The 27,954-nt window shown below is 43.2% G+C and overlaps 1 protein-coding gene across 1 annotated transcript in view; it reads right to left on the bottom strand.

Moving 5' to 3' along the window:
- Positions 1–27,954, bottom strand: part of add3a (adducin 3 (gamma) a) — a 264,546-nt gene that overhangs the window by 23,040 nt on the left and 213,552 nt on the right. The window contains exons 7-12 of the mRNA XM_078565164.1: positions 26,390–26,470; positions 14,369–14,518; positions 14,102–14,245; positions 12,412–12,510; positions 9,491–9,664; positions 4,458–4,715 (exon numbers count right to left, since the gene is read on the bottom strand). Of these exons, the coding sequence (XP_078421290.1) occupies positions 4,458–4,715; positions 9,491–9,664; positions 12,412–12,510; positions 14,102–14,245; positions 14,369–14,518; positions 26,390–26,470 (906 nt within the window). The remainder of the gene's footprint in view (positions 1–4,457; positions 4,716–9,490; positions 9,665–12,411; positions 12,511–14,101; positions 14,246–14,368; positions 14,519–26,389; positions 26,471–27,954) is intronic.

Here is a 27,954-nt window from a genome sequence, read left to right as displayed (position 1 = left end):
CAGCCTAAGAATGCCTGGAGGAGGAGGAGGAAAGCGTCTGTAGAAGGGAGTGAAGACTTGAGTGAACAAAGATTTAGTCTTTCTAATTTTGAGCTGAAAATAGGGATGTAAAATGGATTTTAAAATGCCAGATGCTGGTATACTCATTCATTATCATTTAAGTTCGAAAACCTTACTGCAAAAGTTGACATGTAAACATGTCATTGGTTAGCTGAAAATTCTATTAAAATAGTTAAAATCCCCATTGACTCAAAACATGAGAAGGATCTAGAAGATCCTAAACAACTTTAAATAAATACATCAAGTTAAAAATCTTCTAGTTTTTAAACCAGTCAACTATGATGTTTCCTTGCAAAATCCATGCTGTTAGCCCCTATTACAATATTGTGTCATTTTAGGTTCATTAGGATCTGACAAAAGGTAAAATCACATTTATTACAGCACTTGCAGCATTTGTCAGACGGAGATGTATGCTTAACATTTTTAACAGGACACAGGGGTATTAAACTACATCCTTTTTTGCTTGTAAACTTTTAAATTCTAACAAGGGCTGACTAGTTTACGTTATATTTATTGCTTCCGACATCTGACCCATTTGTTTAACCTAAACTACTACACCTATGCAAGAGAAGTCACAGCAGAGACCTCCCACCAGTGCATGGATAATAAGACACATGACTGATTATGGATCGCAAATACAGATGGTGTTCTTACATGGGAGACTGATGCCTGGACTCTTGACAATAATTTAAAAGTATGAAGCAAAGCAAAGATGAGAAAAATATTTATTTCTCTATAATGCTATTTAATCACTGAAGTACTTTTATACAGGTAACACTGATGTGTTGCACAATGAAACTCCCATTTCCCACAATAAAATCATATGTTTAACCATTTTTAAAAATAGGAAACACAGTAACCCATATAAATTTATATTGCTAAACTGATGGATTAAGAAATTTAAGTCAAAAACACACAAATAATCCAGCCACAAGATTGATGCCATAGCCAAAAACTTTTGTAAAGTTTTATAAATTAATCTACATGAAAATTTCATTTAAAAAGTTATGGTTTTGGATGATGGGTTTTAATATGAAGTTTGGAATATATGCAGGCTTGCGATTCTGGCATGAGTGTCATGATGTGCCCGCAGAAACCATCACCTCTATTCTGCCACAGGTTACAGGTGATTCTTTGTTTTACTAACAGGCACACACACTATAGCTGCACCTTGGGCAGCTTTGTGACAACTGAGAAAAGTAGCATTAGAAAATCATTCCAAGCAGACCCACTGGCACAGAAGATAAATATCTGTGGTTTTTGTTAGCCCCTTTTATAAGAGAGCCAAAAGCTCACCAATTGCCACTAAAAATAAAGTTGAAGCATTTGGAATAAGCTTCAGCCAGAGGTGCCGAGTGGATGATCCATCTCGGCTTCCTCCAGAGGTCTTCTGCATCACAGATGCCAGTCTTCAGCCAATTCAATTCACTCCATGTGATATCAAGAAGTGGCTGAAGGCACTAGATACCACCTGGGCTATGGGCCCTGGCATTAGTACTGAAGACGTGTTCCAGAACTTGCCGCGCCCCTAGCCAAGCTATTCCACGACAGCTACAACACTGGCACCTACCTGACAATGTGGAAAATTGCCCAGGTATGTCCTGTATACAAAAAGCAGGACAAATGCAAACCAGCCAATTACTACCCCATCAGTCTACTCTCGATCATCAGTAAAGCGATGGAAGGGGTCATCAACAGTGCTATCAAGCGGCACTTGCGAAGTAACAACCTACTCACTGATGCTCAGTTTGGGTTCTACCAGGGTCACTCAGCTCCTGATTTCATTACAGCCTTGGTTCAAACATGGACTAAAGAGCTGAACTCCAGGTGAGGCAAGAGTGACTGCCCTTAACATCAAGGCAGCATTTGACTGAGTGTGGCAGCAGGGAGTACTAGCAAAACTGGAGTCAATGGGAATTGGGCGGTGGTGGTGGTGGTGGAAACCCGCTGGTTGCAGTCATACCTAGCGAAAGGAAGATGGTTGTGGTTGTTGGAGGTCAATCATTTCTGTTCCAGGACATCACTTCAGGAGTTCCTCAGGGTAATGTCTTAGGCCCAACCATCTTTAGTTGCTTCATCAATGACCTTTCATCCATCATAAGGTCAGAAGTGGGGATGTTCGCCGATGATTGCACAATGTTCAACACCATTTCACAACTCCTCACATATTGAAGCAGTCCAGGTCCAAATGCAGCAAGACCTGGACAATATCCAGGCTTGGGCTGACAAGTAACATTCTTGCCACACAAGTGCCAATTAATGATCATCTCCAACAAGAGAGAATCCAACCATCGCCTCTTGACATTCAATGGCATTATCATCGCTGAATCCCCCACTATCAACTTCCTGGGGTTACCATTAACCAGAAACTGAACGGGACTAGTCATATAAACAGTGTGGCTACAAGAGCAGGTCAGAGGCTAGGAATCTTGCAGTGAGTAACTCACATCTTGAATCCTCAAAGCCTGTCTATCATCTACAAGGCACAAGTCAGGAGTGTAATGGAATACTCTCCAATTGCCTGGATGAGTGCAGCTCCAACAACACTCAAGAAGTTTGACACCAGCCAGGACAAAGCAGCATGCTTGACTGGCACCCCATCCACAAACATTCACTCCCTCCACTACCAACGCACAGTGGCGGAAGTGTATACCATCTACAAGATGCACTGCAGGAACTCCCCAAGGCACCTTAGGCAGCATCTTCCAAACCCATGACTGCTACCATCTAGAAGGACAAGGGCAGCAGGCACATGGAAACACCTGGAAGTTCCCCTCCAAGCCAGTCACCATCCTGACTTGGAAATATATCGCTGTTCCTTCACTGTCACTGGGTCAAAATTCTGGAACTCCCTACTTAACAGCACTGTAAGTGTATCCACATGGACTGCACTGGTTCAAGAAGGCAGCTCATCACCACCTTCTCAAAGGCAATTAGAGATGGGCAATAAATGCTGGCCTAGCCAGCGATACCCATATCCCATGAATGAATATTTTAAAAATGTATTGGGTCCACTTCAACCAAGGCATACTCCTAGAGAGTACTGGTAAGCTTGGTCTAATTCAATAACTTCAAATTTATTTACTACAGCATGTAGTGATAAGAGTTTGAAAGGGAAGATAGTGCCTTAGAACATTCTACAATAATGGTGCTATAAATACAAGTTATTGTCTTCATTAACTGATTTTAGGACTTGAATAGAGGACTTATCTCATCAGACTGAAATTAAAGGAATTGTGTAGTGTGAAGACGTTTTTATTTCAGGTCCTTTTCATTGTAATAGTTAAGCAAAATCCTACAAGTCTCCTTGCTGCTAGTCAACTATATGGAGTTGTTCACAGGTTGAAACTATAACAAGCATTAGCAGGGAGGTTGAGCTTCCAAGTGATAGCTCTCTGTGGATCAGAAATTAAAAATATGACTTCTACCTGGCTGAAGAAGCAAGACTTTTTGAAAAATAACTGACCAAGAATGAATACCTGACATTGAAAGCAGTTTACATAGCTCATAGTCTCTCCTTTAGCCAGTCAGTGTGAATATTTGGACAAATCATAGTCCGCACTCAAAAGTGTAGTGTGGCTGACTTATGGTTAGAAGTTAAATGCAAGTGGACAAGCAAAGTCTTGTAATCTTATTTTCCCTCCTCCAGCCATATCTCAAGCAGTTTGCCCAGGCTGGGAACTCCACATCTGGCAGAGTTGGACAATCAAAACTGCATTTACCAGTTTGTGATGCTGTATACTTCATTTCCAATGTTTGTGTCAAATCAGCTCCCTCATACCATTAGCCTATGACTCCTTTATCATCAATTGCTTAAAAAAAACAACCTGGGGAACTGACACACCCACCTGTATACTAGCCTTTCACCTTCAAGAAAATATTCTGTTGCCCCCAAAGGACTAACCTGAAATGTTTGAGTTGTGTTAACTCAATTTCTAAGTGGCTTGGGTCCACAAGACAAAATTGGCACTAATGTGGTAATCACAATTAGATAAGTAGTTTAAGAAACAAAACTTCTACACTGCAGTTCTGACATTTGTGGAGGATGCTTTTCCCATTAGTAAGAATCTTTCATAATCTATTTCATGCTAAAGTTAACTTTCAAAACTGCTCCTTGAATATGATTTCCCATTGTAAAATATTCTCCAGCTTTAATTTCATAGTTACTTACACTCAGTTTTATTTCATTGATTGGCATCTAAATAGTAGCAAGAGAATTGTTTATGGCATCAATTCATTTGAGTTCTATGATAAATCAATAACATTTTCTTTCATTGCTAACCGGTGAACGCTGAAATCAACTCATTAGTTCAAAAGGAAGCGTTGTATGAACATAGACCGAGTTATTCCAAAATAAGTTTTTAAGAGTGATAGAAGATTTATAAACTAATACTTACTGTGGTTTTTGACCTAGGGCTGCAGTCGCCAGTTGCAGATTCCTCTGGGACATTGACCTTCATGTACGTGTTTGGAGTGTTCAGCCATCTTGTTTTTTCACGCTGCTGTTTCTGTGCCAGGAATTTGAGGGGAGAACGCGGCAGAACATCATCTTCAAAGGAAAATGCTGTGACAGTTGCAGGGATTTCCACCTCACTCTTGTGTCTTAGTTTTTCTCTCAGAATAGGGTGCCTGTAAGTGTAACCTGTTCTATAGCCCTGTGGAGAGAAAATACAACTGCATGAGCATTTTCTTCCTACCAGTGCAAAATTACCAAGAAAAAGCAAACAAATCATCCAACAATTCTAACAAAAAGAAATACAAAATCCTGAACTACAATAGAAGAGGCTCAGCTTGATGACATGTCAATTTAAAGCTCAATTTCATACAAATAGCATTGAAAGTTTGCGTCCCATTTGGATGTTAACACACCCATCAGTTAGAAGGATGATGTTAAGAGTGGGTAGACTACAGGAAAATACAATGATACATCTTTGTACTCAATGACAATGTTTCTGGTTTATCCAATTAACCAAACAGAAATGAAAATAGAACACGCAATGACACTGCATAGACAATCATGTTTATATATTTTGAATTTGCTCACAGCAGGTGAATAAGCATTATTTAAAAGTTGTATTTACACAGTTATGTCACCCTGAGTGGAAATTGCAGAGGCACTGGCAATAATCTTTCAATGTTCCTTGGATTCAGGGGAAGTGCCGGAGAACTGGAGAATTGCAAACATTGCACCCTTGTTCAAAAAAGGTTGAAAAGATCTGCCCTGCAATTATAGACCAGTTAGTTCAACTTGGGTGATGGGGAAACTTCTAGAAACAAATATTTTGGATAGAATTAATATTGGATTGTTTCGGAAGAGTCAGCATGGATTTGTTAAAGGAAAATCATGTCTATCTAACTTGGAGTTTTTTGAAGAGATAAAAGATGGTTGACGAGGGCAAGGCTGTCAATGTGTTGTATATGGACTTCCAAAAGGTGTTCGATACAGTGCCACACAACAGACTTGAGGGGAAGTTATGGGTCATGGAATAAAAGGAACAGTAGCGACGTGGATACAAGATTGGCTGAGGGATAGGAAACAGAGTAATGGTTAATGGGTAATTTTCAGGCTGAAAGAAGGTTTGTAGTGGAGTTCCCCAGGGGTCGGTATTGGGACCCTTGCTCTTCCTGATATATATGTAAATGGTCTTGATCTTGGTGTGCAGGGGACAATTTCAAAGTTTGCGGACGACACAAAACTTGGGAGAATTGTAAACTGTGAGGAGGACAATGTAGAACTTCAAAAGGACATTGACACATTGGTGGAGTGGGTAGATAGGTGGCTGATGAAGTTCAATGTGGAGAAGTGTGAGGTGATGCACTTGGTACAAAGAACATGGAGAGGCAGTATAAAATAAAAGGATACTATTCTAACAGGTGTGCAGGTGCAGAGAGACCTGGATGTATGTGTACGTAAGTCATTAAAAGTGGCAGGACAGGTAGAGAGAGCTGTTTCTAAAGCATACAGTATTCCAGGCTTCATTAATAGGGTCATATGGTGTAAGAGCAGGGAGGTTATGATGAACTTATATAAGACACTGGTTAGACCTCAGCTGGAGTATTGTGTACGGTTCTGGGTGCCACACTATAGGAAAGATGTGAATGCATTGGAGAGAGTGCAGAACAGGTTTACGAGAATGGTTCCAGGGATGAGACACTTTAGTTATGAGGAAAAGATTGGAGAAGTTGGGACCGTTTTCCTTGGAGAGGAAACGGCTGAAAGGAGACTTGATAGAAGTTCTCAAAATAATGAGGGGCCTGGACAGAGTAGATAGGGAGAAACTGTTCCTACTCGTAAACTAGATTGAGAACTAGAGGGCACAGTTTTAGAGTGTTTTGCAAAATAAGCAAATGTGAGGTGAGATAAAACTTTTTCACACAGCAAGTAGTTAGGGTTTGGAATCCACTGCTTGGAAGCGTGGTGGAGGTAGGTTCAATTGAGGCATTCAAGAGGGCATTGTTTCTATTTAGATAATCATCCAATGTGCAGGATTACAGAGAAAAGGCAGGAGATTGGTACCAAGTTAAAATGCTCAGAGAACCGGTGCAGACACGATGGGCCGAATGGCCTCCTTCTACACCGCAACAATTCTGTGATTTTGTGAAGGTAAAATAATTTGTTTGCATTTCTGGTTGAATCATCCCAAAACATGTCATGTTGCCATAGCAATAGTGATTCAGCATGGAGTCTTGGTAGAAGATTCTTTTGTTTATTTTATCCGTGTGTGTTTGCTGACTGAACCGGCAGTTCCAGTGTGGGAACAGACAGAGGCAGTTGTAGCTTTGCTTTGGTGAAGACTGCATCACAACAGATTGAGAGAGCCAACAGGAGGCGAGAGTCAGGTAGGTCTGCATTTCAAGCAGGGAAAATACTAACTTCATCGTTCATTGCATGGAAGGTGGATGGGGCTCTATCTCAGTTTGGATTGCGTGAGGAAGGAGGAGCTGGGAGATTTGCCTAGTTTGAAACTAGAGGACGAAATCTACAGTAATCCTCATATTACTGTGGCAGAAAGCAGTGAGCAAAGTTAGCTTGGAAGTTGTGGGAAGGCAACAGATATCTGCAATAACCCAAGCGAGGAGATGAGGCATCCGTAGTTGTTATGCTGGTTAAAAAAAAGGTACAGGGTCACATAGCCAAAAACTAATGGAAAGACCCCCATAGAGTTTTACCCCAGAGGAATAGCTGGAATACTAAGGAGAATTAAAGTCATTTCTAGAGGACTGTTGTATATCTTTTGGGTTAGTTCCAGGAAAAATGCATGAACCTTCAAGATTTTATAAGATATGTTTGGGCGGGGAAGTAAAAACTACAACTGAGTTTACAACTTAAGTATTTCTAAGCAATAGTGTTAAGTTTGTGGTGCTTGCTTTGTTTAATTTCATTTTATATACAACATTTGTTGTTTAAAAACATGAAATCTTGTGGCGTAGTTCTGTCAGTTAATTGCTGCATTTGGATCCTTAGGATCAAAACACACAAAGCAGAATCAGGGTAAATGGGTCATTTTCAGGATGGCAAACAGTAACTCGTGGAGTGTTACAGGGAGCAGTGCTGGGGCCTCAACTTTTTACAACCTATACTAATGACTTGGATGACTGTATTGCAGCCACATTTACTGATGATACAAAGATAGATAGGAAAGTGAATCGTGAGAAGGGTACATTAGTCTGCAAAGGGATACAGGTAGGTTAAGTGAGTGGGAAAAAATCTGGCAGATGGAGAATAATCTGGGAAAATGTGAGGTTGTCCATTTTAGCAGGTAGAATAAAAATATCAGAATATTTAAATGGGGAGAGACTACAGGATGCTGCAGTACAGAAGGGTCTGGGTGTCCTTGCACATGAAAGACAAAAGTCAGCATTCAGGTACAGCAAGTAATTAGGAAAGCAAAGCAAATGTTGGCCTTTGTTGCATGGGGTGGGGGTTGGAATATAAATGTAGGGAGGATTTGCTATAATTTTACAGAGCATTGAGAGTACTGTATACAGTTTTGTTCACCTTACTTAAAAAGGGACATACTTGCATTAGAAGCAGTTCAGACAAGGTTCATAGACTGATTCCTGGGATGAGGAGTTTGTCTTATTAAGAAAGGTTGAACAGGTGGGCCTATACTTTGAGTTTAGAAGAATGAGAGGTGATCTATATTGAAAAATAAAAGATTCTGAGGGGGCTTGATAGGGTAGATGCTGGGGAATCTAGAACTTGGGGGCATAGTTTCAAAATAAGGGGTCTCCCATTTAAGATGGTGAAGAGGAGGAATTTCCTCTCTGAAGGTCACTAGTGTTCGGAATTCTCTTCCCCCAGTGAGCACAGAGGCTGGGTCATTGCACATATTCAAGACTGAGTAAGGCAGATTATTGATTTAGAAGAGAGATAAGGGTTGAGGGGCAGGCAGGAAATTGGAGTTAAAGACAAAATCAGAGCAACCATGTGGCAGAGCAGGCTTGAAGGGCTAAATTACCTACTCCTGCTCCTATTTCTTATGATCTTAACCACGGTTTTAATCTGTATCTATTTATATGGGGCTCAAGTGGCTGCCCAGCTAATGCCCACCACCTGCATATAATTAAATACAATTTATATATAATTAACAGCCAGGACACTGGGAAAACTGCCCCACTCCTCTTCAAATAATGCCATGGGACCTTTCATGCCCACCTGAACTTTGTTTAATGTCTGATCCAAAAAACGACACCTCAACAATGCAGCATTCCTCTTTTTTTTCTGTTTTATTTTCCATCTTTGTTAATATACTGAAAAGTTTAAGATCTTGGTCTCCCGTTCTTGCCTTTGTACAGGGCCAACAGAGATACACTGGCTACTTTCACCACCTTGAAACGGACACCAGGAATATCACCAACAGCATGACCCTTACGACCAAAACTAGCGACTAGAAATTCATCATGTCTGACTGGATGATGTGCTCAAATGCTGGACAATATGCCTTCAAACTCAGTGCAGGTATGCTATCACTGAGTCAAGGCTGACACCTTTCATTGTAATATAAACCCAGTTCTAATCCTACCAAATGTAAATGCTCCCAGGACTCAAATCAAAAGCAAGATTTTACTTAGGAGTTGATTAAAATAAACACAATGAAAACTTGCAATTCATAATAAACATACATCATTCCTGTAGCAACCTTTTTTTTTGTACTTTTTACATTTCAAGAAAGACTTGGGGCAGACGAAAATAGTGAACATTAAGCAGAAAGGAAAAGTTATTTACAAAGCAAGGTATAGAGGTTTGGCAAGGTAGTGGCTGCAAGAATTGCTACAGACAATGAAGCAAAGAACATAGTTCATTTCAATCCTGGACTGCTCAAAGGGTACTGTGGAGTATGTGGCTGGAGGAGATCATGGAGATAGAGTGGGGTGAGGCCTTGGAGAGATTTGAAAACAAGGATCAGTATTTTGAAAATATACATACCAGATTGTCCAGCATTCTCATCATAGCTTCAAATTCTTGTTCTCCAATTCTCCACTTCTGTGCAACTCCCATGTTGACTCCATCAATGGCCACTTTGTGTGTGTAAGGCTTGAATTTTTCCAGATCCAGCAGTAGTAAGTTATCCACGCCACCTGCACTTGCCAAGGCTCTCACCTTAAAATAAATCATTTGGTTAAAAGCGCACTGATCACTCCCAGGTTTTAAAACAATCAAATGCATCAGCCCAACAGAAACAATGCTTTGAGAGCCATTCTTAGAAATATTTTCACTGTCCAAGTCATACAATGAATGTACACAGACATTTTACAGCATAGTGCACATGATCTTTGTATACATCTTGAGACTACTTAATACAGCACTTCACCCACAAATCAGAAATTTACTGCACATCTGTTCTGTTTAACACAGTGAGAAACATTGTTTATTGAAAATGACTGAATTATTTGTAAATAATGGTCCAATAGATGTATAAAACTGCAAAATGGTTCATTACTGTAGTAAGCACTCTGATGATTTAATATCTATTCAGTTAATTTCATACAAAGAAACTCCTCTTGTTCTGAAAACTTCTAAACCAATTCTATTCATAAAAGCACATCAATAGATTGCATTGTATCTGGGCCAATTAGGATTAATTACTAGGAATAGGTTGAATCTGAAGGGAACTTTCTTCTGACAGAGATTTATAAGTGCTATAATCATTGACTTAATAATTTAATACATTTGCCCCTCCAACTTATGTGGGTAATTTGAACGTGTGTTCCCCTACTTAATTTTCTACCTTTCCAAAGGTTTCTAACTGTTTCATGCTCGGATACGGATGTTTCACAGGTTCCAGTCTGATACAGCAATTAAGGTCATTCCTCATATGTGAAAGGCATCCTTCTGACCATGGACAAGGGAGGGGATTATAACCAAAATTGACCATAAGCAGCAACAGTTTGCTCTTTACAATGTAGTGAAACATCTGAAGATGTTTTATGGTAATAGCTGGAACAACACTGTTAGCAAATACACAGTTTAACACTTTGCTTTTATCTTTACTTGCTTCAAAAAAAAGTGTTAAAATGTGAAAAAAGAATTTCAAAGCTTAGGGATATGAACACCAAACACGCTGCCATTGATAGTGGAGCATGCCGACTGCAATACAGGCTAGAGTAAGTTTTAGAAGTGAGGTAGGGTCATATAGATATTTGTAAACAATAATGAGCTTGGAAAAAGGAGTACAGGAGTGAGTTGGAGTTTTCAGTTATTAAAATTTGTGCTGGGTGGAGCACTGAAGAAGCTGAGTTTGTAGGTGACAGGAGTGGTTGAGAGTTTAAGAGGATGGAAGTGAGGTACAAATGATGACAGGCAGTGAAATGAACGTGGTAATTGATCTTGGCAATTAACATGTTAAGTGTTGAAACTACAAGAGTCAAACAGCAACCTCCATAGGATTGGCTTCAGCCTATTCAAGCAGTTTTTGAAGGAGATAGAATTGGGCAATGGTGTTAGCATAACTCAATGGATAGCAATCAATGGAAACTGTGGTTTACTTTTGCCTTCCAGCTTGAGAGCACTTAAGATAATTGTGGTGTTCCTTCCTCTTGGATGAAATCATGCAACTATACACACACCAGGTAATGGACAGAGAAATTTAATTGCTTCTTTAGATCACACACCACACAGTGCATATACCCACTACATCCTGACATTATAGAAAATGGGTTAATTAAGACATTACACATGAAGTTACATCAAGTTACAAAGGACATCACTTCAGGAGTTCCTCAGGGTAGTGTCCTACGCCCAACCACCTTCAGCTGCTTCATCAATGACCTTCCTTCCATCATAAAGTCAGAAGTGGGGATGTTCACTGATAATTGCACAACATTCAGCACCATTTGCGACTCTTCAGATGCTGAAGCAGTACATGTCTAAATACAGCAAGACCTGGGCAATATCCAGGCTTGGGCTGACAAGTGCCAGGAAATGACCATCTCCAACAAGAGAGAATCTAACCATCGCCTCTTGACATTCAATGGCATTACCATTGCTGAATCCCCCACTATCAACATCCTGGAGAGGTTACTATTGACTAGTAAATGAACTGGACTAGCCATATAAACAGTGTGGCTACAAGAGCATGCCAGAGGCTAGGAATCCTGCAGCATATAACTCACCTCCTGACTCCCCAAAGCATGTCCACCATCTACACGGCACAAGTCAGGAGTGTGATGGAGTACTCTCCAATTGCCTGGATGAGTGCAGCTCCAACAACACTCAAGAAGCTTGACACCATCCAGGACAATGCAGCGTGCTTGATTGGCACCCCATCTACAAACATTCACTCCCTCCACCACCGATGAACAGTGGCAGCAGTGTTTACCTTCCACAAGGTGCACTGCAGAAACTCACCAATTCTCCTCCAACAGCTCCTTCCAAACCCACAACCGCTACCATCTAGAAGGACAGGGAAAAGCTTACATGTGGAAACACCACCACCTGAAAGTTCCCCTCCAAGCCACTCACCATCCTGACTTGGAAATATATCGCTGTTCCTTTACTGTTGCTGGGTCAAAATCCTGGAACGCACTCCCTAACAGCACTGTGGGTGTACCTACACCACATGGGCTGCAGCGGTTCAAGAAGGCAGCTTACCACCACCTTCTAAAGGGCAATTATGGATGGGCAATAAACGCTGGCCTAGCTAGTGATGCCCACATCCCATAAAATGATTTTTAAAAAGTTAGCTAGTCTGGATCAACCTAGATGTGAAAACCATGTCACTAAAGCCTGTTCACTATACTCAAAATTGTGAACCAGGTATTCAAGGAATGAAATGGGTTTGAATATGAGTGCTCTAAGTCATCATTTAAATGAACTGGCACCGGTTGTACATTATTTTTTTGCATTACCTGGATTTCGCAGGCTAACTGAACAGTGTAGATGTAGTGAAAGGCTTCCTCTATAGTCTCACCAAGTGCTATGACACCATGATTTCTAAGAACCAATACCTGAAAATAAAATCATGATTAGAGATAGCAGAAAGCAAAGGCTGCAATTTAACTCAACGATAAATTTAAAAACAGCAATTTTACAGTTTCACTTTTGTTAACAATGCTTTTTCTTTCCTTTCCCTTTCTCCTCTCCTGAAGGCACCGAATCTTGGTTCCAAATATGCCAATTTTCCTCATCTATGTCATCCAAGCAACCATTCTTTATATAAATGATAGTGAATATCGGAGGGGCATCACAGCTGAGCCTAATCATGTTATAGAATGGAATCTTGCAGCATTGAAGGAGGCTATTTGGCCAGCTGTGCTTGTGCCAGCTCTTTGAAAGAGATCCAAATTTAGTCTCTCAGCATAGCTTTTGCTTCGTAACCCTGCAAATTAGTCCTCTTCAAGTACACGTTCAACTGTCTTTTGAAAGTTATTATGGACTCAACATTGAATTCAACAATTTCAGACCGTAATCTCTGCCCGTACCACACGACTCCCCCACTCATTGTTTCCTTTTCTTTGTATTCTTTGGTCTTGTTTTTATTTTTCCTTTCATGCAGCATTCATTCTCCTCTAGGTGCATAATTTGTTTCTTTACTTGTCCAGTTACCACTCCTTTTGGCCCTGCGCTTCTAACTCTTTTGTCATTTAATCTCTCCTATCTTCCACTATCACAGGCCTTCCCTTTTTCCAAAACAAAAACAGAATTACCTGGAAAAACTCAGCAGGTCTGGCAGCATCGGTGGAGAAGAAAAGAGCTGACGTTTCGAGTCCAACATGATATACTTCAGTTCTGTTGAAGGGTCATGTTGGACTCGAAACGTCAGCTCTATTCTTCTCCACCGATGCTGCCAGATCTGCTGAGTTTTTCCAGGTAATTCTGTTTTTGTTTTGGATTTCCAGCATCCGCAGTAGCTTTTAGCTTTTTGTTTTTATTTCTTCCCTTTTTCCACCCTACCCCTTTCACTTGTGTAAGACCAATTACATTTATAACTTTTCCCAGTTCTGAGGAAAGGTTATTGACCTCAAAAATCAACTCTTTCTCTCACCTGCTTGAATATTTCCAGCATTTTTTGTTTTTATTTCAGATTTCCAGCCTCTGCAGTGTTTTGCTTTTGAAACATTTTTTTACACTGGTAGCAATCTTTGAATTCTTAAATACTCTCTGCTCAGCTTTGCTGAGAAATTGTTTTACAACCTAACCAACCAATTAAACAGTTCAGAGGATTGTTAGCCTTTGGTACCTTGCCCAATTTTCTATTCATGTCCCAGACAGTGCCAGCAAGCTCATCATCTGTAAACTATTGAGCTGAGCCTAATGCTGTTTATCACCAATACTTGTGAACTTTTAAGTGGCTGAGTGTTCTCTCACCATAATTTGAAAGACATTGAACCCAAATGTACTACTTCTATTGCTATGATGGTTGAAATCAACAAACTTAGCACAGATCAAGGATTCAAGATCAGTCAAGGATTCTCATGTTGCCTTGCGATACTGTGCAACTCTTCAAAGGTGGAGGATGTGGGGAGAGAAAGAAATGGGGATAAAATCCGAAACATCAATTATCCACTTTGAACATTGCAACAGCTACTGTGATCTTACCTTGCAAGCTGTACCTAGACACTTCTGGAGCTGAATTCGGTCGCTCTCTTCATCAAGTGAACCATGATAATCATAATATGCGACACTGCCCACAATCAAGGCCTCTTGGGATATTGGCAGAATACCACACTTCATGGTTGAAACCTGTGGGTGTTTGGGGGGCGGTGGTGACGGCAGGGAGAAGCAAATAATTTTTATGAATTGAAAGTGAAAAATATTGCAAGGTTTAAAACTTAAAAATATAAGTTTTTCTTGAAAATCACTTACAGCAGCAGCTGCTGGTGTGTGTATATGTATAGCACAGCGAACATCAGGGCGAATTGCATAGATGGCAGCATGGGGGCTGAATGATGCTTGGTCAATTCTCAGATTTGTGCTTCCCTGGTCCACTACTTCACCTAGTATGTTAACTTTCACCTATTTATAGAAAAGCACATGTGATGAACATCAATGATCCTGACCATTTTTTAAGAGGCCAAGTAAATAACACGATAGCCTTCACTGTCTGCTTATATCATTTACTTTCATTTGATTCTCAAACAGCAACGCTATTCACATCACAAGATATTTTTGGATAACAAAAGCCTTTTCCGACCATTTTTACCCTTCCAGAATATCAATTGTATTGTCTTTCAATTACAGAACCTGGGTTCTTACATGAGTTCTTATGAACAGCTAAAATTGTACATGCAGCATTCAAAACGTTTAATCATTAACTATACACAAATGCATAGAGACCAAAAGGTCTCAGACTTAACATTCACGATGCACTGGGCTAACTGATCTCAACTTCATTGCAGAGAGGGAAAGAATAAACCAGCCAATCTTGATTACTTTGATGTGATTCCTATCAAAAGTATACATTGTGGCATTGAACATGGGTGTGATTTAAGACAGAGATTAGAATTTTTTTCTCTCTCACAGGGTTGTGAATTTTTGGAACTCACTTCCCCAGAGATCGGTGGAGGCAGGGTCAATAAATAATTTTAAGGCAGAGGAGATAGATTCTTGACAAATGTTATTGGGGGTAGGCAGAACATGGTGTTGAGGCCATAATCAGATCAGCTATGATTTTATTGAATGGCAGAGCAGGTTCAAAGGCCCACGTGTCCATCCTTGGCCTGCTGCAATGTTCCAGTGAAGCTCAACGCAAACTGGAGGAACAGCACCTCATCTTCCGACTAGGTACTTTACAGCCTTCCGGACGTAACACTGAGTTCAACAACTTCAGATCATGAACTCTCTTCCTCCATCCTCACCCTTTTTTGATCCCCTTTTTTCAAATATTTATTTTAAAATTTTTATATATACATTTTTCTCCACCTATTTTTATTATTATTTTTAAAATTTATTTCCATTCATTGTTTTATCCCCACCTTTTAGCCTATTTTGATCCTTGCTCCCACACCGTCCCCTCCCCCCACCACACCCCCATTAGGGTCATCTGTCACTGGCTCATCCTGCTTTCTACTCTTAATGTCACCATTAGCACCTCCTTTAGCCAGCATCATCATCAACACCCCTTCGACCTTTTGTTTATGACATCTTTAGCAATCTCTCCTTTGCCTCCACCTATCACTGGCCTTCTATCCAGCTTCATTTGTCCCACCACCCCCTTATAAAGTATATATTTCACCACATTTCTACTTCTCTTTAGTTCTGAAGAAGAGTCATCTGGACTCGAAACGTTAACTCTTTCTCGCCACAGATGGTGTCAGACCTGCTGAGTTTTTCCAGCAATTTTTGTTTTTGCACTGGAAACTAAGTTGTTTGTGCATCTATATGGCAACACAAGGCACATCTTTCGGAGAACAGGAATACAAGTTTTATCGACATTTTCAAACTTTTGATCTTCTCCCACACACTTGACACCTACCACATATGACAAGAGCAATTATCTTTTTGGAAGGAAGTATCCAGACTCAACAAAACATAGACAAGACTCAGCACATGGGCATATCATTATAATCTCACTCGGGCAGAGAAGATATCCTGAATGTTGAGAATACATATCATGTGGACATACCAACCAATGAAATACCCTTGAGAAGGTGCTGATGAGCCAGTTTCTTGAACTGTTGCAGTCAGTGCGATGTAGGTACATCCACATTACTGTAAGGTAGGTAATTTAAGGATTTTGACCCAACAACGAGGAAGGCGATATTTTTCCAAGTCAGGATGGCGTATGACCTGCTGCCTTTGTCCTTCTTGGCGTTAGACAGCAGCTTCTAAACCTACAAAACCTAAGAAACCTTGGTGATTTCTGAAGTGCATGTTGTAGATGGTACACATTGCAGCCAATGTGCCAGCAGTGGAGAGAATGAACATTTAAAGGGGTAGCTAGGTTACCAATCAAATGGGCTACTTTGCCCTGTATGGTGTTGAGTATTATTGGAGGTGCACTCAACCAGGCAAGTGGAAAGTAGTCTACTAATACTCCTGACATGTGCCTTGTAGCTGGTGGAAAGGCTTTGATGGGGGTCAGGACACAAGATACTCAGCACAGAATACCCAGACTCTGACCTTTGCTTGTAGTCACAGTATTTATATGGTTGGCCCAGTTAGGATTCTGGTCAATAGTGACTCCCAGGATGTTGATGATTTGATAATGGCAAGACCATTGACTATGAAAGGGAAGTGGTTAGATTGTCTCCTGTTGAAAATAGTCATTGCTTGGCATTTGTGTGGTACAAATGTTACTCATCATGAATCAACCGAAAAGCTATCTAGTCAGGAAGGGGTCGCCCTGGGAGTCCTCAACATTGACTCCGGATCCCATGAAGTCTCATGGCATCAGTTAAATCAAGGGCAAGGAAACCTACTGCTGATTACCATGTACCACCCACCCTCAGCTGATTAATCAGTACTCCTCCATGCTGAACACCACTTGGAGAAAGCACGGAGGGTGGCGAGGGCACATAATGTACTCTGGATGGGGGACTTCAATGTGCATCACCAAGAGTGGCTCGGTAACACTACAGACCGAGCTGGCCGAGTCCTAAATGACATAGCTGCTAGACTGGGTCCGTGGCAGGTGATGAGAGAACCAAGAGGGAAAAACATACTTGACCTCATCCTCACCAACCTGCCTGCCGCAGATACATCCCTCCATGACAGTATCGATAGGAATGACCACTGCACAGTCCTTGCGGAGACTAAGTCCCATGTTCACATGGAGGATATCATCCATCGTGTTGTGTGGCACTACCACCGTGCTAAATGGGATAGATTTCGAATAGATCTAGCAACCAGGCAACCATGACGTACTGTGGGCCATCAGCAGCAGCAACACTGTACCAAACCACAATCTGTAACTTCATGGTCCAGCATATTCCCCACTATACCATTACCACCAAGTATGGGGATCAACCCTGGTTTAATGAAGAGCACAGGAGGAGATGTCAGGAGCAGCACCAGGCATACCTAAAAATGAAGTGTCAATTTGGTGAAGTTACAACACAGGACTACTTGCGTGCAAAACGGCATAAGCAGCAAGTGATAGACAAGAGCTAAGCAATTCCACAACCAACGGATCAAATCCAAGCTCTGCAGGCCTGTCACATCCAGTCACAAATGGTGGTGGACAATTAAACAACTCACTGGAGGAGGTGGCTCCACAAATATCCTCCTACTCAGTGGTGGGAGAGCCCACCACATCAGTGCAAAAGAAAAGGTTGAAGCATTTGCAAAAGTCTTCAGCCATAAGTGCTCAATGGATCATCAATCTCGGCCTTCTCTGGATTCTTCATTGAACCAGGGTTGATCCCCATACTTGGTGGTAATGGTAGAGTGGGGAATATGCTGGGCCAGACTTCAACTAATTCGATTCACTCCACGTGACATCAAGAAATGGCTGAAGGCACTGGGTACTGCAAACGTTATGGGGCCTGACAATATTCAGGCAATAGTACTGAAGACTTGTACCCCCCAGAACTTGCTGCGCACATAGCCAAGGTGTTCTAGTACAACCACAACACTGGCATCTACTAGACAATGTGGAAAATTGCCCAGATATGTCCTGGTACTGCCCCATCAGTCCACTCTCCATTATCAGTAAAGCGATGATAGGGGTCATCAACAGTGCTATCAAATGGCACTTGCATAGCAGTAACCTGCACACTGACTCTCAATTTGGGTTCTGCCAGGGTCACTCAACTCCTGATCTTATTACAGCCTTGGTTCAAACAGGAACTAAAGAGCTGAACTCCAGGTGAGGCAAGAGTGACTGCCCTTGAAGTCAAGGCAGCACTTGACCAAGTGTGGCATCAGGGAGCCCTAGCAAAACTACAGTCAGTGGGAATCGGGGGTGTGGGGGGGGCGCGGGGGGGGGACTCTCCGCTGGTTGGAGTCATACCTAGCACAAAGACGTAGATGGTTGTAGTTGTTGGAGGTCAAGCATCTCAGTTCCAGGACATCATTGCAGGGTTTCCTCAGGATAGTGTCCTAGCTCAACCATCTTCAGCTGCTTCAACAATGACCTTCCTGCCATCATAAGGTCAGAAATGGGGATGTTCACTGATGATTGCACAGTGTGCAGCATCATTTGTGACTCCATAGATACTGAAGCAGTCCATGTCCAAATGCAACAAGACCTGGACAACATCCAGGCTTGGGCTGATGAGCAACAAGTAATATTTGCACCACACAAGTGCCAGGCAATGCCCATCTCCAACAAGAGAGAATCTAACCATCTCCCCATGACATTCAATGGCATTACCATTGCTGAATCCCCCACTATCAATACCCTGGGGGTTACCATTGACCAGAAACCACTTATATGGCTAGTCCAGTTCAGTGTGGCTACAAGAGCATTTCAGAGACTAGGAATCCTGTGGCAAGTAACTCACCTCCTGACTCCCCACAGCCTGTCCACCATCCATAAGGCACAAGTCAGGAATGTGATGGAATATTCTCCATTTGCCTGAATGAATGCAGCTCCAACAACACAAGCAGCTCATTACCATCCAGGACAAAGCAGCCCGCTTGATTAGCACATTCAGTCCCTCCACCACCAATGCACAGTGGTAGCAGTGTGTAACATCCACAGGATGCACTGCAGGAACTCACCAGGCTCCTTGGACAACACCTTCCAAACCCAAGATCGCTACCATCTAGAAGGACAAGGGCGGCAGACACATGGGAACACCACCACTTCAAAGTTCCCCTCCTAGCCACTCGCCATCCTCACTTGGAAATATATTACCATTCCTTCACTGTCGCTGGGTCAGAATCCTGGAACCCCTCCCTAACAGCACTAAAAGTGTACCTACACCACATGGACTGCAGCGGTTCAAGAAGGCAGCTCACCACCACCTTCTCAAGGGCAATTAGGAATGGGAAATAAATGCTGGCTTCGCGAGTGAGGCCCACATCCTTTGAATGAATTTTTGTTTTTAAAAAGCACAAATTAGAACGTTGTCCAGGTCTTTCTGCACACAGGCACAGACTGCGTCATTATTTGTGGAGTTGCGAATGAAACTGAACACTGTGCAATCATCAACAAACATCCCACTTCTGCCCTTATTTTGGAGGTAAAGCCATTGATGAGCCAGTTGAAGATGGTGGATTCTCGAACACTGCCTGGAGGAACTCCTGCAGTAACGTCCTGGTGCTGACATAAATAATTGGTCTTCAAAAACCACAATCACCTTTCTTTGTGTTGTGTTACATATGACTCTATCCAGTGAAGAATTCCCCAATTCCCATCAACTTCAATTTAACTAGAGCTCTTCAGTGTCATACTTCGTCAATGCTGTTTTGATGTCAAAAGCACTCATTCTCATCTCACCTAAGGCTCTAATGAGGTTTGAAGCTGAGTAGTCCTAATACTGGGTTAATATTATAAGTCAGAGCTTCCCAAACTGTGGATTGTGACCCCCAGTGGGGTCATGAGAAGTTGTTTTGGGCTCGCAAGTTCCGAGGCAGCAATGGCTGCCGTGAAGCCCTAATCGAGTGTTAACATCTGCAAGACCTCTTTAAATCCTTACATTTTTTTAATAGTGGGTGTGGTCTAACTGGCTGATCTTTCAGGCCAGATCCTGCTCTAGAAAAAGCCAGTGAAAAGATAGGTGCTTTTTATTTAAAGATCCTACAGTTTAAACAAGCCCTACTCTCAAAGCTCTTGACGATAGTAGTGAAGTTGCAAATAAAACAAAAACATGAAGTATTTCTAATAGCATAACTAATTTTTATACAGAAAAAGTACTGAGCTAAAGGGGGAACCACAGAATTTTTAAAGCATGGGCAACTCAGGGGCAAAAGGTTGTAGTAGAGAGAAGAAACAGAGTATTCTTTGCTTTTCATGACGATCCTGGAGTATTGAGCATTTTTGGCAGAGCGCAGCAGGGCACGAGAGTGTTTTATGTAGTCCAGCCAGCTAAGTCTTACAATAGCAACAATTTCACTGACCATTGTGACATCCTCTAAATATTTGAGTGCAATTTCATTCTGTAAAATTTGTAACTGGGTTAAACCGTCCAATATAACTTAATTGAAGACTTTAGAGAAAGAGTCTCATTTTACCTGGGCTGGATTTCATCCCAGGTCTCAAAAATTAAAGGACAGTATTTGAAACTGACCAACTCAAATTGTAAAGAACACCAAGGGCAGAATTCTCTGCCTGTCGGATGGGCCGTGCAGGAGTGGGCACGGACCTGATTGCTGCCCACGCCACCATTTTATGCAGACAGGCCAATTAAGGCTCGCCCAGCATGAAACACAGCTCCCGAGGACAGCGGGAGTGGGTGGGCGGCGGCAGGACTGCTATGACAGCCAGGTCCAATGGCGATCTGGTGGCCTGTTTAAAAGTGCTCCTGCAGACTTGCAAAGGCTGTCAAACATGGCCAGCAGAAGGGCTCCCCGGAGAACCGCTGGTGAGCAGGCCAGGCAGGAGGGCACTGTGCCCCTTGTTTTTCAGACGATTGCCTTGCTGCCTTCCTCGAGGAGGTGGCAGCAAGGCAGGAGGTCCTCGTTCCCAGGGACGGGAGGAGGAGGCCCCCCCCATATGACTAAACGTGCCTGGGAGGAGGTGGTGGAGATAGTGAGCTCCTGTGAGGTGGTGCGATGCACCTGGATCCAGTGCTGCAAGGGTTTCATTGACCTTTGGCCCTCTGGAAGGGTGAGTCCCACATTGGCATTAATCACTTAACCCAGTAGGTAGGCTTTCCCCCATGGCCGCACCCCCCACCCCAAAAGTCTGAGTGTAGTGACTGCATTGAATCATTGACAGCATGCATCCTTTGCTGGGTGGGCCAGCAGATATTGCCCATGCCGAGGTCACCCTGAGAGGGTGGTGATGAGATGGGTTCTGTACCCGCAGCATGTGGTACAGTGACACACACATTACTGTTTTGGGGGCAACCTAGAGGATCTGCATCTAGGTGCAGAACTGGAACTGCAAAGCATGTCAAAGTTAGGGTGCTGACGTGCTGGGAGGGGAGCTTCCAGGTGGCGGGGCACCCATCCATCTGCTGCCTTTTGCATTCCACATGCTTGTGCCTCCTTGCTTTGCAAGGTTGGACCGTGTGGTGCCAAATGTGATGTAGGCTGCATTTGGCCAAGGTGTTTGGGGGGAGAGGGGGAGAGAGAGAGACACACAGGCCTGGCATCTTTGTGTGAGTGTGCGGCAGCTGAGGAGGCACTGGAGACCTGCAATGTTCCACTCTGGTTGGGGTGGGACAGCAGCGAAGAGTTTCCAGTTACAAATTGCACTAATCAATGCTCTTTTCTCCTTTTCAGGAGAAGAATGCTCATAATGCCGCCGAGTGGTTGAGGACTGGCAGAGGGCCAATCCAGTTGACCATCATTACCAGGTTCGAGCAGGAGGCCCTCGATCTGGAGAGGTGCCATGCGCCCAGGTCCACCGGTGTCGGTGAGGCTGGGGTGCCGTGGGCAGGTATGTTAGCCCAGCACTGAGGTCACCATTAGTGTCCCAGCAGCCATGGCACTGCTGAATGTTCAGTGATTGAAGTTTGCAACGTGGCTTGACCATTGGTTATGGAAGGATGAGCGCATAATGATCCAAGGGACAGGGATACACATTAACATTGTCTCCACGTTAAATAATCAAATGTCCTTGTTCTTCCTTTCAGCATCAGCGGATCAGGGCCGGGAGGAATCGGCACAGGGGCCCCCTCTCACACCTAAGGGCCCTGAAGTCTCTGACCCACCATGTCTGCCAGGCAGGCACCAGTGCAGATGCTAGCACCTCGATGAGAATTAGATCATCAGCTAGCGTCCCGGGGCACAGCAGTGAGGGCACTTCACAGTCGTTGGAGGAGCTGGTGGAGACAGAGTGCCCATGGCACCAGCAGTCAGAGGACTGCAGGGGACCAGGCACATGCTCAGTCGGTGGCTGATTATGTGCCTCTAGAGTTGTCCATGAGGCAGTAAATGCTGGAAGTCCTGCAGAGTGTGCGGGAGGATCTGGCGGAGATAAATGAGGCTATGCTTGGCTTGGTCTCCATGGTGGAGGAGTCCACACGGACCATTGCCAATGTAATGAGCCTCATGGCCGAGTGCAGTGCTTTCTCCATGGAAGTGGTGACTTTTGTGGAGAGGCTCCTCCAGGAGACCCATCAGGGCTTCCTGGGGATGCACTCGGACCAGCAAACCCTCACATCGGCATTGACCTCAGCTGGTCAGAGACAGTGTGGAAGATGGTCTGGGCAGCAAGTTTCCCAGCTTGGTGCCCATCCATCTACGGTGAGCAGGGAGGTCCAAAGCGACCTCATGTTAGCGCAACAGCTGCCTGTCGTCTCTGCGGGCTCCTCTCACGGCGCTCTGCATGAGGGCAGTGACCATTGCATCTGATGAGGCTGCGACGACTGGGGAGATGCCTGCTGTGGAACTGGCAGCTCCCTCCCAGGCAGGGCCAGCACAGGCTCCACAGGCCAGAGGATGGCTGCCAAGGTCATCGAGGCCAACAGGACAGCACAGTGAGCAGGCTGGCTCAGATGCCAGTGCCAGCGAGGGGACAGCACCTAGACGTAGCACACGAAAGTGTAAATTTAAGGCACCTTAGTCACACCATGGGTGCTTTTGTGTTGCCCTGTGACGAGGTCATGATTAGTTGGTGTGTTTAACACCTTTGTCATTTTGTTTCCTTAAGTTCATTTCGTTATATCATTAAATTTAGACATGTGACCATGGCTGAGGGTGCCCCTTTTCCTCTGCAGGTGGATGGTTACCCATGATGTTATGAGTGAGTTGTGTTACATTGAGCTGTATTGACAAGGCCCTTAGTTAATGTTCCTATCCAGGCAGGTTTAGCACTCAGGTATTGAGTATGGAGCCTGCAGCACAGGCTTCTGTTGGATGTTGTGATGTTCTGGCTGAAAGTTCTTTGGATTAAAGCCTTCCAGGTGCCACTGCCTCCCTGGAGTATGCCCGGGTCAGTGTCTACTCCCCTCAGCATTTCCCCGTGTACACTCATCCTCGGATTCACTGCTGGACTCATTGTGTGCAGCCGCAGCCACTGCGTCTACATCATCTTCGTCCACAGCGTCCCCTCTTTCCAATGCAAGATTGTGAAGAACGCAGCATCCAACCACTATCAGCGACACACAATCTGGGGGGTACTGGAGTGCAACCCCTGAATGGTCCAGGCATCGGAAGCGCATCTTGAGAGGACCGATGGTTCTCTCCACCACAGCTCTTGTGGAGGTTCCTATGGTACCGCTGCTCAGCTTCTGTTCTTGGATGGTGGAGAGGCGTCATGAGCCACCTTCTGAGGGGATAGCCCTTGTCACCCAGTAGCCATCCATCCAGCCAGGCTGGAGCACTGAAGAGCCCTGCCACCTGGGAGTGTCTGAGGATGTAGGCGTCGTGGGAGCTGCCTGGGTAGCTTGCACAGACTTGTAGAATCTGCATCCTGTGATCACACACTATCTGCACGTTCATGGAGTTGAAGCCCTTCCTGTTGACGAAGGCACCGGGCTCACCTGCTGGCGCCTTGATGGCCACATGTGTACAGTCTATAGCACCCTGGACGCGGGGGAAGCCAGCAATGGCCGCAAAGCCTCTGGATCACTCTGTCTGGCTGGCCTGGTCCCAGCAGTAGTGGATGAAAGTCAATGCACGTCTGAATAGAGCATCTGTCACCTGCTTCACACAAGTGTGAACAGTGTGATTGGGAGACACCGCAAAGATCACCTACCGACCCCTAGAAGGAGCCAGAGGCATAGAAGTTGAGGGCAGCTGTGACCTTTAGAGCCACTGGCATGGGGTGTGCACCCACACAGTTAGCGGAGATCTCAGGGCCTCTCATCTGACAGATAGACTTGACTGTCTCCCTTGAGAGATGTAGCCTCCTTTGGCACTGCACCTCAGACGTAGTGAGGTAGCTGCTTCACCACCTGTATACCCTGGCAGCAGGATAGTGGCATCTTCTGCAGCCCTTTCCACCTTGGACTTCCTGTTGGCCCCGTGCCCCTCCTCCCAAAGGTAGCTCTCCTAGAGGCTGAATGTGCACTCCTGGCCTCCTCCCCCTTCTGGCCCTCCCTTCCTCCTCAGAGGAGGTGCCTCCAGTGGAGAGCAGAACTCCCATTCCCAGGCTAAGGGAAGGCTTCCTGAAATCTGCAGGCCCCAAAAAGGACCTTCACTGTAGAGTGCTGACCTGAAGGTTGTGAATCCTGTCCAAGCAGCTGGTATGAGTTTTGAAGCATTTCTGCTGACACAGGCAAATATCAGTAACTTTCCAAATTAAACATCTGACTGAGCACATTCGTGACCCCACTGACCCCTCTTATCCCACCTGTGGATGAGGTTTATACAAATGTGTCCTACCCGCCTGCCCGTTGCGCCCATGCGATGACCTGAAGATCTCACAGCCCCCGAAAAATTGCCATCAATTGGTGCCTCAAGGGCCTTAAGTGGCCCGTTAATTAATGGCAGGCATGCATCGGAGATCATCATGCGCCCGCCTACCGAAATACCACGATGGCATGTGGTGACGCCGGGACGCTCACCTGACATCACCATGCGTCATTTTATGGGCCCCGCACGCCAACGGGAAAATTCTGCCCAAGGCCAGTTCTTGACCAGCACTCTACTTGAGTGCTGTTTTATGAGTGCATAATTGGGGAATAGGTCAAAGACAGCAATTAATCTGTAGGCAATTTTAGATATCGAACAGTAGCTGACTGGGCCAAAATTATAGGGCAGAAACGAAATCAAGAAGTTGTGACAAAGCCATAACATGTGCATTAAGTTTAAATAATTTATGAAGTCTCCAGAATCCAAAGAATGTAATTGTATCTCAAGATTCCAAGCAATGTGCTTAATATAATCTTCTGTTTCAATTGTTTTGTATTTAGTCTTTTTTTCAGTGTCCAATATTTTTTATTGAATAGATTCACATTTTTTATCTTGTGCTAATATGTTTTCTTCCTCACATCTGTATGTTTAAGTTTGCTGTCCTGGTTCTTACCATGTGCTGTCAATTAAGGAGGGAGCAAACCTGTAACTAGGTAGCTATGGTGATGCAGCATCATGTGACGGGAACAGAAAACATTTTTTCAGCGCTACTTGTAGAACAATTGTAATAAGTATTCTTAAACTAAAGAAAACTTTTGTTACAGGAGCCTCCAATTGGCTCAACTGAGTTAATCTAGTAGCTTAGCTACATTAATTAGATGAGTACCAAATTTGATCCCCAGTCTGCATTGCCACTATACTCCAGAATCAGCTACAGCCCCTTGGATTTAGGAAGAGTGGGTTTTACAGTCAAATTCATGTTCTACATTATTATCCAGTAACCTGTAAAAGAACATGTTCATGGATGGGAGTAGATTAGTTGTGATGTACTAAAAGTAGCCTTAAATCACTGTCAAGCCGCAAATAAATAAAGGCCACTTAGAACAGGTGAAGGTTGTTCAACAAGGTGTGTGGGGCAAGAAAATTGGCAAGACATTAAATATTCTAAAAACAGCACATTTTACTAATTCTAAGTCACAAACACACAATTTAAGAAGCTAGTGTAATTTTTTCCTCAAGAATTTTCTCTTCTCCTCCCCCGAAGCCATTGATTACTTCAAGATATGCTTCCATAAAGCTATTTTGACAACTCATCCAATTAACCTTTGTTTACATTTAACCCTCAATGGCGAATATTGAAAGGTTACTCAACCACTGTAGATATCACAGCCAAACCACTCCCCCTCCCAATGCTCAATAACTCTGACTTTGTTCAGCTCGGCAAGTTGTCCCATAATTGAATGCTCCCATCAATTTGTTGCAACAGAACCTTTGAAAAAAGAACAGTTAAATGGGTGATATATACAAACTTACAAGATTTGAAGCTGTGGCCTCAGCATATGACAGGCCCTTGGGAATAATGAGAAAATGTTCCTGTTCTTTGCTTACTCTGACCTAAGAGAATGAAAATGAAAAATGTCACTAAGTTTTAAATCCAATAATAAATGCCTTAAGATAACAGTGCATAAATAATTCTCAAAGTTTCTGACATTGTGCAGAGTAAGACTGTCCAGAATACATGAACTTCAGAAAGTTATTAACAGCTAGCCCCATTAGTTATTTGAAGAGTTATGAAGGCTACAACAAGATTCAAATAAAGGGAATCTTTGAGGAAAAACAGAGATATGAATTTTATGCCCAAGTGCATGCTGGGGAATAGAATACTCATTCTATTCTGCCCAACACTCCCACTCCGTACAAGGATGCGTCCCAGGAAAGCATTGCATGTTACACCAGTCTAACAGTTTTCCATTCCTTCTCATAATTTTCTCTTTTGCTCAGTGTCATGCATATCGGGAGCAATCTGGTACCTAATCCAGATGGCCATTCTTCAATTGATATCCATTTGCTGGCAGTCTATTTCATCTCAGCTGGCACCATAACCGGACTAAATGCTGTCCTCACCTTACTTCCAAATGAATAATCTGGAGCGAGGATAACTGACCGCCAATTAGGAACATGAGTTTCTAGCTGATATTTTTCTCCCTATCCCAGGATAGGGAGTCTAATTATAGGACACCAACTGCTGCCTTGCTGTCATGAGCTAACTCAACATGGACTGTGAATCCAACCGGCAACCTTACAATTTGTATGGCTTGACACCACAGCACAAATTAAATATAACTTTATGTTTCCTGGTTGCTGAAGGGTGATAGTATACATGCTTCATAGTGATGATTTTTATTAGACATATAGCTGAACTCAGTTGCTTCCAAGTCAGAAAGTAGTGTGTTTAAGCTGCATTCCAAGACTTGAGCACAATGTAGACTAATACTTTAGTGCAGGATGTGACATTAAGCCAGTCTATTCAAATAACCTATCAAGATCCTAAAGCACTATCTGAAGAGAGTTCTCCTTTTATCCTGACTAAAATTCATCCTACAACCAGCACCCACAAAATATTGAGAGAAATTTAAAAATGGTTAGGTGGAGGCAGGCATTTTGTGTAGAACTCCCCAAAAATAAATCAACATGTCATTCATCTCATTGCCGTTTGTGGCACCTTTCTCAATGCAAATCACTTACAAACCAACACTGATTGTGTTTGAAAGTAACTAATTGTATAGAAGCACTTGATATATATGCAAGTTCTTTCCTTTCTTGTTTTGTCCAGGACTTCTACAAATGCCAAGACAAACGTCCACCCCATTGTATCATTATTATAATCAGGCACTTGAATGTGTGTGAGAATAAAAGGTGCTATATAAATAAGTTGTTATTATTGTTGAATAGAGCCAACAAAAGAGTTAGAGAAAAGGAGAGCGTGTGCACATTTTGTTTCAGTTAAGTTTTGTACTTGCAGGTTGACAATTGGTAAATTAGATATTATCACATATATTCTAACATTTAGGTGTACAACAATTTCTGATTAACAGTGG

This window comes from Cetorhinus maximus, chromosome 20, assembly GCF_964194155.1.
Source record: "Cetorhinus maximus chromosome 20, sCetMax3.hap1.1, whole genome shotgun sequence".
Lineage (NCBI taxonomy): Eukaryota > Metazoa > Chordata > Chondrichthyes > Lamniformes > Cetorhinidae > Cetorhinus > Cetorhinus maximus.
This window is presented reverse-complemented; position numbering and strand designations above follow the sequence as displayed.